General features: G+C 37.5%; 2 protein-coding genes across 7 annotated transcripts in view; one reads left to right on the top strand and one right to left on the bottom strand.

Moving 5' to 3' along the window:
- SLC44A3 (solute carrier family 44 member 3) overlaps positions 1 to 5,171 on the top strand; it is a 42,632-nt gene extending 37,461 nt beyond the window's left edge. For 2 of the 4 annotated variants that reach the window (XM_087960645.1, XM_026671845.2), the window contains 4 exons: positions 1,103 to 1,240; positions 2,682 to 2,918; positions 3,747 to 3,842; positions 4,970 to 5,171. In XM_087960645.1, coding sequence (XP_087816771.1) covers positions 1,103 to 1,240; positions 2,682 to 2,918; positions 3,747 to 3,842; positions 4,970 to 4,975 — 477 coding nt within the window. In that variant the 3' untranslated portion in view covers positions 4,976 to 5,171. The remainder of the gene's footprint in view (positions 1 to 1,102; positions 1,241 to 2,681; positions 2,919 to 3,746; positions 3,843 to 4,969) is intronic. The other 2 variants (XR_015748662.1, XR_015748661.1) reach the window with 2 other exon arrangements.
- A 3,268-nt stretch (positions 5,172 to 8,439) lies between these two features.
- The window catches only part of CNN3 (calponin 3), a 40,163-nt gene continuing 36,079 nt past the window's right edge, over positions 8,440 to 12,523 (bottom strand). For all 3 annotated transcript variants that reach the window (XM_026671848.2, XM_087960646.1, XM_087960648.1), the window contains exons 6-7: positions 11,334 to 11,480; positions 8,440 to 9,557 (exon numbers count right to left, since the gene is read on the bottom strand). In XM_026671848.2, the coding sequence (XP_026527633.1) occupies positions 9,210 to 9,557; positions 11,334 to 11,480 (495 nt within the window). In that variant the 3' untranslated portion in view covers positions 8,440 to 9,209. The remainder of the gene's footprint in view (positions 9,558 to 11,333; positions 11,481 to 12,523) is intronic.

The raw sequence follows: 12,523 nt of genomic DNA, 5'->3' as shown, positions 1-12,523 counted from the left end.
TTCCTTCTGCTCTGTGTATTTACAAAGCCAAAACTTTGGCTCAAACTCTTTACGGAATTCCTATATCGATACGGGGCTTCAAGGATTGTATTGAAAGAAACCAGGCTGTCTTTCTTAGAATACTTCTGGGTCTTCCTCCTTGCGTTGGTTTTGCTCCGATGTACCTGGAACTGGTACTTGATCAGTCGAATGTATGGCGTGGATTAACTAAATGGTGGTTTTGGGTGCTCTTTCTGGCAGTTCCTAGTAGCATTTGCTGAAGACTCTCATATTTCTCGTTGGGAGAGGGAGCTGATGAAGAAATTATACCTGCTAGGTTTTACAGGGGATGCCCTGGGAGATTATGGCCTTAAGGACGCCCAATTTAAGGTAGTCCAATGGCTTGTGGACATTGACTTGCAATATCTACGAGCCAGAGCTAACAAAACTTGCTCCCCTCTGATCTTCAGCCAATTTAATAATTACGGACTGAGGATGGCTTCCTATTTTTACACTCTAACCATTCCCAAGTATAGAAGAGCTTTCTCCCTAGCTCGCTTTAATGTTCTGCCCTCAGCACTACTGGATGGGCTATTTAAGAGGCTCCCCATTAATGAGCGGCTATGCCCCTGTGACAGAGCTGAGGTTGAATCTGTGGAGCATGTCCTTTTATATTGCCCTGTGTATAATGCAGGCAGATCTAAGTTACTGTCTCTCCTTGAAACAGACCCCTCTAGACCCAGTGTTAGTAATTTGTTCTTATATTGTCTAGGGGATGGCTCCTCATACATCACTTCTCAGGTTTCCAAATTTTTTTTAAGTGCTGTAACCATCAGAGGAAAATGCTGTAATTCCACTTAGTCAAGTTTTTGGTGACCAATTGCTCATGATTAATTTTCCCATGTTCTTCATTTGTTGTACTTGTGTTTTGGTCTGTGACCACAAATAAAGTATTATTATTATTATTATATAGGTTTTGACAATGAGATTAAAAGTTATGCAAGTAATTTCGTTTCCCCAGTATGATAAAATATATATATTTATAAAAATAACTTTGGCCAAGTACTTCCTATTTTCTGTCTTGTTACTTCTGCTATTTTACCAATTAACGTTCTGATTGCAGAATGCATATGCGGCAACTATCATAAATGGGACAAATTTTTGTACTTCGGCTAAAGATGCCAGTGTTATTTTATCAAAAAATGTAACTAGCACCATGGCAATCAACTGCTTCAGTGACTTTGCTGTCTTTCTTGCAAAGGTAAAACTTTATTAACTTTTTTTTCCTCATTGAAAACCTTGTTTAGTCAATGATGCAGGGGTAAATTCAGTCAGATTCTAGGGTAAATTCAAATTTTATGGAAATTAAATTGTTCTCTGGAAGCAAGTAAAATATATATGATATCCATGACCATATTAAGGACTTGATCACTGAGCAAGCACAAAAGTATTGCTTGGGCTGTTAAGTACAGTGTCCATTGGGGTGTTATGTCAGTCTTGGATCCTCCTATTGGCAAAACCCCCTCTTAATGTTTTTATTCATCTGATCGTAGTATATGTTTGTAGCCAGATTAAACCTACAGTTGGTACCTACATATGTTGATTGGCATTGTGATGACCCGGGGCATGGCACAACAATAACAAAGGCACAAAAGTAGATAAATTCCCTTTAACACCTCCAACTTGGCCCCCAATGTCTAGTTATCCTCGGCTGAAGATCAAACTCTTCCAAAAACAGTCTACAAAGGGAAGAAGTGCAGTCCAAACCCAAAGTACAGATAAATTAGAAATAAAAAAAGCAACACAAACCATGCTGAAGTAATTAACACAACAGGCCAGGATAATAAATTGCAGACTTCCAAAAGATAACGAAGCACACACAGTTGGGGAGGACACCAAAACCCAGATAAGCCTCAATAAAGTTAATGCATGCTTTGCTTCCAGCAAGGTGCTGTGTGCAAACGCCCTTCTTATATCCTGTTCTCCCAGCTGCAACTAATGAAACGGATCAGGGCCTTTTTCTCTCCCGTAAGCCACGTTGCTCCCTTCTCTGTTCTTCCCTGCATGCCCTAGGATGAAGAGGGGGTGGCCCTGGGTCTTCCTCAGAATGCCCAGCCGGACTGTGCCCTTCCCCCGTTTGTTCCACAGCCACCGGAGCCACACTCCCACTCCCTGTCAGCTGCTCAATCTCCCCCTCAGAATCAGACTCCAACAAGGGCATGACAGGCATCCAGTGTGGTCTTAACAGTAGTTCCTGCACCACAGTGTAGCCGCTTCCATCACAATGAAAATCTGAGAATTTAGGGTTGCGGGGAGTTCAAAGAAGATAAACCAATTGTTCAAGTGATTGGAAGAAGAGATGCCTCTTCATGGGAGACCCAAATTCATTCATAAATAAAACAATGAAGATATTTCTTCAGTTAAATTAAAGCAAGATATGGCAGAAATGAAAGTCCAAACAAAAGTGAAGAAAATAGTCAAGCAATATTTGTCGAAACAACATGGAAAGTTTAGGTGAAAATGTCCCAGCAGATTTTTGAAAACAGTCATAATCTTTATACTAATTTTATTTACTTATTTATTTAAATTTCTGTCGTCCATCTCACTATCCAAGCAACACTAATAATAAGCATTTACATACAGTTGGTACCTTCTTTAGATGAGTTACCTTTTAAAATATATCTAATTTTATCCTAATATAGATGTTCGTAGCATGTTTCACCGTTTTTGGGGGCTTGATGGCATTTAACTACCACCAGGAATTAAAAGTTTGGACCTTGCCGCTGCTGCTGGTTGCCGTTTTGGCTTATTTCATTGCCCATAACTTCTTATCAGTATTTCAGACTACAGTGGATGTTCTTTTCCTTTGCTTTGCTATTGATGTAGAAACAAATGATGGCTCTTCAGATAAACCATACCTAATGGATCAAGATTTAATGGTAAGCACTCCCAAAAGCAGTTTATAATGTCTTAATTTTTTCAAATGAGGTAGTTATGTCAAAAGTTGATAGTAAACATTTTTAGAAAACACCTGTATTACCTAGTTTAGGATTCTATTTTCCAGTTTAAAGTTGGTGGCAAATATATTGTGAAACTTTTTCCATTTTCTAGTAGGAGCTTCTATTAGAATGTATTCTAGATTTTAAGAATTTCCTAGATGTTTCAGTGACTATCATAGATTTTTCCTGATGATGTCAAAGTCTATATAGACTAGGCATTTAATGTGATTTTCTAAATGTATCTGTTTTAAACTTTGCAAGATAATAATTGCAGTGCTAAATAGCATTAATTACACATAACTCCCATTTAACTGGGGAGGGGGGGATTTCTTTTAAATATGCTTAAGATTTCTTATTTAAAACCCTGCCCTAAACTAGACTTATAGATTCATTTGCTCAGAATCATTCTACCTAGAAGTGTGGCTTAATTACATATTTCTAAATTGATAGAAAGTTATCTTAGTTTTAAATTTGTGCAACAAAATATGTCATATGCAATTGTTTTGTAGGACAAATAAAACAGCATTTTATAGGAAATTAATTGAGTTATTGTTTTTATTTTATATATTCCTTTTTTACCCATCAAGGATATATAATTTAATTTACTACAGGATATATGTTTCATCCCAGAATACAAAGAACTTTTGATTAAAATGTAGTAGTATTATAATGTTAATACTGGCTTGATAATCTGTTGATTTGAGTTTGCTCAAATGATAATAGTATTAAATATAATAAGTTTGGGTAATGTATTGCTATTATTTGCAGAACTTTGTCTATCAGAACAGCAAGCTTGCAAAGACCAAAGAAAGAAATAGAAGAATATTTTATAACAATGAAAACAGCATTGAATTGCAGCTTATGGTAAGAGACAAACCAATTCTAAACGTCAGTAGGAGCTGCTTATTGCCCTGAGTTGCAGTGTCCTATTGTAGTTAAACATTTGATAACAGAAATCCCTCAATCAAATGTGAGTCAGTAGCAGAGAGGAGGAGGGAGTTATCTGTTCTTGTTCAGGTATCCTCATCTTAACAACAGTTCATTTAGTGACCATTCAAAGTTATAACAGCATAGAAACTTATGACCATTTTTCACACTTATGACTGCTGCAATATCCCTATGGTCATACATTTGGATGCTTAACAGCTGACTCACATTTATGATGGTTGCAGTGTCCTGGAATTATGTGATCCCCCTTTGCAACCTTCTAACAAGCAAAGTCAACAGGGAAAACAGATTCACTTAACAGAATTCCTTGATTTCTGGGGATTTGGAAAGTTTGGAAAGTTGTTTCTTGGGAAGTTATAAGAGATATATTAATACAAGAAGGCACAAAATAATAAGTTTCCAGTAGTATCACGTTGTTAAAATTAACACTGCTATGATCACTGCATTGCTGGCTGCATTAATCTTTTCCCAAGTATCATAAAGTCCACTTCAAATACATAATTTCACTGTAAAATAGTAACATAATCTTTAAAATAACATCTGTGCAGCATTTTATTTTATTTTTTTTGCATTTGAGCAAAATAAGTCATTGTGATGCTTCCAAAGTATCATTTTGCTGTCAGGGGATTTCCAGTAGCAGCCATCATTTTTCTGCCAAAATTATTCATGCCAGAAAAGAAAATCTGCACATAGGGGTCATATTTCTGGATTATTATTTTGTGATATTTTTTTTGTTCATGCTGCACATCTGGAGGGCTTAGGTCCTTGTGCCTTTTTTAGAAGTTTGGAAATAGTATACGGTAGGGTTGTGCTGCCGAGAATCTGTGGTTTTCAGTTGATTAGGTTTATGTATGCCTCAGCTTGGTTTATTTCATCCTATGCAGCTCTGTGCATTTCTGCCTCCACCCAAGAAAAATCTTGAAAAAGTTACATATGCAATGACAGAATGCAGAAAATATTGTTATACTAAACTTTTTTTTCCTGTTATTTACAGACACTTATGTTATTATGGCTAATTTCATATTTTATTTTCCTTATTGTAGAGCTGAAATTGGGATGGCTTTAAAACTACATGCAGCAAAGATAAGATGAAGATCAGAGAAAAAACAGTTCCCTGAAATGATTTGTATATTTTGCACTAAAAGAGATGATTTGGTCTACTTTCACTTTGTGAAAAAATGTCTTCAGCTTTTGATTTTGTTAAGAATTTATTTAAGATATTTTAAAGTATATTAATGATCAACTATGGCATCAGTTTAATGGTTTCATTTAGATTTTAGGTGTCACTTCTTAACCATATTGCCAAAATGACTATACATTTGTTGCAGTGTCACAAGTTCCACCCTCTCTTATTTCTGTTGAAATGTTGCATCCAAGTGCATAAGAGGAATGGATTGTGTTGCTACACAAGTTCTGCAGTTTTCTTAGACATATTGACACAGCAACCATTTTATTTTGCTAAAGAATACACTGGAAGATCAAGATGTTGTTGTTTTTTTAAGATGACCATATAGGGTTTTTCTTTGCTGCTCAGTAGGAACCCTGGTTTTATTTTCAGACATCCCAAAAATGAAAACAAGGGATAATTCAGGTTTTTAATGTTAAAAACCAAGAATGTGTTGTACCTGCCCAGAATCATTTGTTTGGTGAGATGGGGGGATATATAAATAGGGCAAATTTAATTAAATTTGAGAACCTATGGAAAACTGAACCACCATGCTATAGATTTTGTCAACAAAGAAAGAGTGCATGGGGAGGATCATGTTTCATATTACAAAGGTAATGTGTTTACTCATATTCCTTTTTTCTGAGTATTTAGATGTTAGCTGTTGTGCAGGAAGTCCTTGACTTATGACCGGTCACTTAGCAACTGTTCAAAGTTACGAGAGACCTGTCCAGGGCTACTTACAATCTGGTTCCAAAGTTCTGATTATTATACCCCCCAGTCAGGTGACTGCATGTCATGCACTCAGCAACTGGCCCGTGTTTGTTTTTGCCGAAACCATTATTACTTTTGGTTTTGGACAAAAATGGCCAATAGGGAACAGTGCGATAAATAGCAGGCTCCATTATGGTTGTAAGTTGAAGACTTCCTGTACTTCACTATTAATTTCAGCTTAATCAAATCCTAATTTTCAAGGTTATGAGAGTGACACAATGTGTTTCTGATTTGTAACTATGCAGAACAGAGAATGAGTAATCCAGCTCTCTATATGGATGAAGAATAAACAGCCTTTCTTATGTTTCTAAGGATCGTAAGAAGTATCTTGAGACAGCAACATCTTTTGAGAGTGTGGAATTTTCAAGCCTTTAGCTACATACAAGCTTAAAAAACAAATAAGAAACAAGTAGTACAAAAATCAGATGATTTGGTGCTGAATATCTCTGGCAATGTTCTTACACAGCTCTGGCAACAGCAAAAAATGGTGGGATATGTGGTTGGTAAGACCCCTTGAGTTGCCCACCTCAAATATGTACAGTATTTACAATTACTTGGATTCTAAAGTTTGACTTGGGGGGAAAATGTCCTTGTCAAAACTTGTTATATAACCAGTAGAATCAAGACGATTGTGCAATCCTTTCTTAAGTCTCCATCCAATGAAAAGGAATGTGATCTAAGACACTGCAGAAGCACCAGAAACTGCTGGATAGCAAAAAATATTGTACATATGTATATCTTCTGAGAATACATTGAAGACACTATGGGAAGCCTAGGGTACGGTTGCCTGTATATTGTAAAAATACTTTTAATAAAATAAATGGAAAACTGGTATGATGCCAAGGATGTTTTTTTTACCGGAATGTCAATGGGACCTTTGGTGACCCCAAAGTCGTTTATAGAAAATAAAGGATGGATGACTGAAGTTCTCTGAAATAAATCCTTGGGTTAGCAGATTTCAGATATTATGAAAGCATTGTCTGTTACATAAAAGTTTTAGTACAAGTGATGCTATTTACCTCAGCCCCATACTTAGGCAAATGACATAAATTGAACAAAAACGACAAAGTTAGATTTAACACACAGTTATGTTATTTTTTGCACTATAAGACGCTCCAGAATTTAAGACATACCTAGCTTTTGTGGACAAAAACAAGGAAAAAAAATCTGCCTCTGCCTCCCAGCATCCATCCGGTATTCATCTGGCTATCATCCTTGCAGCAAGCAGCCTGGTAAGCTTTAGCATGTTATTGCAGCCCCAGCACGTGGCTCATCAGGGTTTCGCTCCATTGCACCCGCCACCTGTCAACTGAGCTGAGCTGCCCCGGTGGTGGGGAACACGAGCCTTCGCTGCCAAACAGCTGATTGGTAGTTGGATCAGACTCCTGGAATACCGATTGGTGGCGGCGATTGGCCGCAGTGGTAATCTCTGCTGCCTAGAACAGCTGATCAGCGGTATTCCAGGAGGCCTATCCAACCACCAACCAGCTGCTTGGCAGCGAAGTCTCCAGCATTCCCCAGCGGTGGCAAACAGCAGCAGCAGGCAATTGTGGTGATCCCCCCTCCCCCGCCGCGCTCACGCTCAGACATTTCCACCCACCTTGGGGTGAGAGTGCATCTTACAGTGAAAAATACGGTAATTTAGTCTTCCTGTGACTTGTTCATTATGCTGAAGTTTTACTATATTTAGAAGTGTATCTGACAACCAGTAGGAAGGAGTGTGTTAAACTGAACAAAAACGCAATCTGTTGGCTTTTAATAAACTGGTAATTTCTGACACACACCCGGCAGCCATTTTGTGAGGGTCCCACAAGTATGCTTTCATAAATCCAATCCTCTCCCAACAGATTGACAATTTTCCCCCCTTGGGCAATCTGATAAATAAAATGATACACGTTATAAAGTCTGAAGAGAATTGATAGAATTTTCTTGAAATTCTGTAAGAAAGATGTGTTTATAGGTCTGTGTGAGTCAAATCTGATTTGTTTTCAGAAAAGACTTCTTTACCCACAAAATACCTTCAGATGAAATTGGAAGACCCTGCTTTATTTGGAATGCCCAGGGTATCAAAATTGCAGCCCCTTAAAAGTACTTCATGTAGAAATTCTGGGATATTAGTTTCAAATTTTCAATATAACGGGCAAGCTAAAAATCACCAATAGAATCCAATAAATGTGTCTTCTACTATTGAACCCAAAGAATGGTTGCTAGAGTGGAGAAATCCTTTGGCAACAATAGAAAATGGCAGTGTGTCCTTTACATCCAATCTTGGTAGAAAAGCTAATTTTTTTAACAAGTATTTTAACTAGGGTAGTTTCTAATAGGGAAATTGACATCTTAATTAGCAGCAATGTTAGTTAAATAGACTCCTATTTCACTGTTGCACTTCTAACAACATAGAATTTCAGCTTTTTTAGTCTTTATGTTGAACGTCTGTTACTGTAGGCAGTTGCCTTCTATTACTTTGTTATAATTTTACTTATTTTGATTTTGAAGTTGCTTGGCTCGATCTGGCTCCTTGATAACTTCTGTAACTAGCATTTATTTTTTTAATAATACATGTTCTTCTAAGTCTTCAAGAAAACATTTATTTATAAAAAATACAACAAGATCAGTTGATGAGAAATGTGGCAATAAATACAATTCAAAGAAAAGGCAATTCTACATGGATATATTATGGCACAGAAAATAAAGTCAATGACCTTCAAAATGTAGATTTTTGTGGGCTCAGAACTTAATACTAGTTCCTTTCTAAAAAAGAAAGCTTTTCCTAGAATTTTGGTGAATTTAGACACTGTGATGAAACATACACAATCACAAATGCACATTTATTATTTCTACTATGACTTCAGGAGATAAGCAAGCAAGTACAAAACCAACATTTTTAACTATTAACTATAACCTTTATTTTGATGGCATGGTCCAGAATTAACTTTATGAATAAAGGCATCTACAGTCTTCCACAGAATGGAGCTGTAAATAAAAAAAAGTTTAAAAACTTGGAATAGTATGTAAAAATGCCTATTTCAGAACAAGATTGTAAAAAAAAATGCATAGTTCCTTATTATTAAAAGACTTGGCTGTATATGAGAAGTTCCCTTTCACAGTATTCCTTTTTACTTCATATGCTGTTATTGGTTATGCTGTAGACTGCAAATGTTACAGCATTAAAGGCAACTAGAGAAGAAAAGGGCAAAGAAAGGAAAAAGGAATGTTATTATGTAAGGCAATATTTCCTTAAGTACATGAAGCATAATGTGTAAAGGATGGGTAACAATTCCACAAGGCTAGTTTCGTTTTTCTTGAATAAAATAATAAACTAATACTGAGCTTTTGAGGCAAATCTAGTAATCAATGCCATGGTCACTGTATTGACCGTGGTAATCTCTCTGATATTCATCTTGGTATTCGCCGTGATAGTCATCTGGATATTCTGCCTGATAATCACTATCACTGATTTCTGATCCATTAGTTCCTGTCCCTTGGCTTCCATTATGAATGACAGGTTCTGTTGGTGCAGCACAATACTTAGGGTCATACACTTGCCGTCCAAGCCCGTATACACTCATCCCCTTCTGTGAAGCCACTTTGTTGGTACCCATTTGTAGTGAAATTGTAGTGTTATCAATGGGCTGTAGTGTAACCTTCTGGTCATAGATGTCTCGCCTTGTTCCTGGTGCAGGCATCCCTGCCTAAAAAACAAACAAAAAATATTTCCGGGATTATAGTAACTACTAGTACATGGGACGGTCCACTCAAGGTCGATTCAAATTAATGATGGCCCCAGAAAGGGAGTTTTATAAGCTCCTCTAACAAAATTGCAAAACGTTGCACCGCACTTCTTTCCTGGTCACGTGATGACAATCTAAATGCCTGGCAACCTGTTGGCCCTTCTGATTGGTTGCCAAGCACACTGTGATCATGTGATCATTGTTTTCAAATTTCATTGCAAGCTAAGCTGCTGCCATCTACCACGGGGACTCCCTCTTGTCTCTGGGGGCTGGTTGAAAACCTCCACACCAAATCCAAGCAGCCACAGAGCTGAAATCCTAGAGGGTGCTCTTTCAGCCAGCCCACAGAGAGAAGAGCAAGATTTTTAGTCCCTGAGTAGAGAGACAACGTATTAAGGTAAGGAGTAAAGGGTGCTTCTGGGTGGGGGAAAGCCCAGCCCAGGACATGTGTAAATCGCTACACTTGGGCTGAAAATCCTGCTTGGTTGGTGAGGAGGATTTTCAGCTCCAGAGTGGAGACGCAAAGCAATAAAGGCAGGTGAGGTGCCTCTGGAGGATGAAGAAGATCTTGATCCAGTGCAGCTGTACGTGAATGTCTCTATTTGGACTGAAAATTCTGCTTAGGTTTCAGGAGATTTTTCAGCTCCTGAAACACAAGCAGCTTGCCACAGGCCTCTCCCACCTTCCCAAGGCATACCACATTCCTTACCTGGGATTCCGCTTAACAACCTGCAAGATCACTTAATTTTTTATTGTTTATTGAATAAACATTAAAAAGGTTGAACACAGTACAACTTTCCTGGCAGTTATTTTGCCATACATACTACCACATAAAACTACATACAACAGTTGATCTATTTATCTTATATTACTAAGTTAGTGCTATTAACATATGCAAGATCACTTAATGACCACAACATGGAATGCTGAGATTGTGGTCATTGAGTGAAGCAATCATGTGACATCTTATTTTACTCTGACTGAGATTTGGGTCCCCAATTATAAGTTGAGGACTACAGAGGTACGTCAGTACTCCACGGCGTCAAAACTCGTTGAATTTGGCACTCAATGCATTTTGATGCAGAAATGTCCCAGCACTCATTGTTTGTTTAATACCTGACAACCTATTATCAGAAGAGGAGGGCAACTGCGGAGAATGGACAGGAAGTTGGCTGTGCTGGGAAGGTCACTGTAAAAGGAAGCAAGGGATAGCCAAAGAGGGCGGACAGGAAGTCAGCAATACTGGAAAAGCTGCTGATATAGGATGAGGGACAGACAAGAAGTTCAAAGGGCCATATGGTAAGTCACATGGTTTGTTTGGTGCTTATTTTTAATACCCATCATACCCTCCTGGAACCAGTTAACCCATTGTACCCTTCTGGAACCAGTTAATGACAAGTACCAAGGTGCCACTGTATCTGTAAATAGTACAACTAGGATACATGTGAAATACTGTAAAATTAAGTTCATTAAACAATGTTGCCCAATAGTTCTACACAGAACATGACTGTGGAATGGGGGAAATAATTTGTTAGGACCCTTGCTGCTTCAGTACTTACAATGCAAAGACTAGAAGAAAAGCCTTCAGACTATTCTGTTTTTCCTCCAAGATTTAACTGAAGGATCAAAAATGCACTGAGACTAAACTAGAATCCATCCTTTCCAATAATTAGACTATTAGATACAATTCAGAAGAGAAGGATTGGAAATCTAGATCAGAGAGTAGGCATTCCTTACCTGACTGGCACCTTTATTAGTCCCCATCTGCAGGCTAATTGTTGTCTGGTCAAATGGCTTGTCTGTTTGCATCTTTGGATCATAGAGATGTCTCCTAGTTCCATAGGCTGTCATTCCTGCCTGACTGGCACATTTGTTAGTCCCCATCTACAACCAATTAGAGAATACAATTTTTTTTAAAAATCCCCAAATGTTTGTTGTGATAGGTATGACTAATATCCGAATAAGCATCAATTACAGAGACTAAAGTGGTACAGATAGTCCTCAACTTATGACCACAATTGAGCCCAGAACATATGTTGCTAAGTGAAAAATTTGTTAAGTGAGTTTTCCCCATTTTATGACTTGCAACAGTTGTTAAGTGAATCTGGTTTCTCCACTGACTTTGCTTGTCAGAAGGTCACAAAAGTTGACCACATGATTTCTGAGACATAGCAACCGTCGTAAATATGAACCAGTTGTCAAGCATCCGAATGTAAATCACATGGGGATGCTGTAGGTGTGAAAGATGGTCATAAGTCACTTTTTTCAGTAACTGGTCACTAAATTAACTCTCTGTTAAGTCGAGGATGACCTGTATAGCTAAAAGAACTGAAGCCAAGGAACTTGACTTTGGGATGGGGGAGTGGCAGTTCCAAATGATACCAAAATACTTGCCTTGCCCAAAAATTCATTTAACAGAAACTGATGTTTAGAAAAAGTATGCAGAAACATGTGATGGATATCCATAAAAAACAAGGCAAGACCCATCTATGAAAAAAATCAGTCAAAATATAACCTGTACATAGAGTAATAGAAACAAAATATATCATCATGGATGAAAAATATATAAAAAAAGAAAAGACAAAATATACTAAACCCAGTCTGCTTTTTAAATAAGATTATTAGAACAAGATGTACTTCCCAAAAACAAAAACTGCCCCTTGCTATATCCACCATCTTAAAATTTCAGGATGTTCTCACCTCTAACTCAAATCCTTACACCATCACTCATTACCCTCACCATTGGCTTTTCTGTTCCCTGGTACAATTAATATTCTTGGCTTTAGTTATGTTTAGCTTAGTTTAGTTTAGACTTATGGTGTTCATGGGCAAACATTACCTAATGATACCAAAACAAAAAACCATCAACATCCTCATCTCTGTGATGATGACAGGTTTTTTTTCCAAATTATGGCAAAATCTGTTTT

The sequence above is a fragment of the Notechis scutatus genome, chromosome 3, assembly GCF_049901735.1.
Source record: "Notechis scutatus isolate UNSWTSFEM ecotype Mainland chromosome 3, rNotScu1.2, whole genome shotgun sequence".
In the NCBI taxonomy this organism is placed as follows: domain Eukaryota; kingdom Metazoa; phylum Chordata; class Lepidosauria; order Squamata; family Elapidae; genus Notechis; species Notechis scutatus.
Note: the sequence above shows the minus strand (reverse complement) of the source record. Positions and strands in the feature narration are given on the sequence as shown.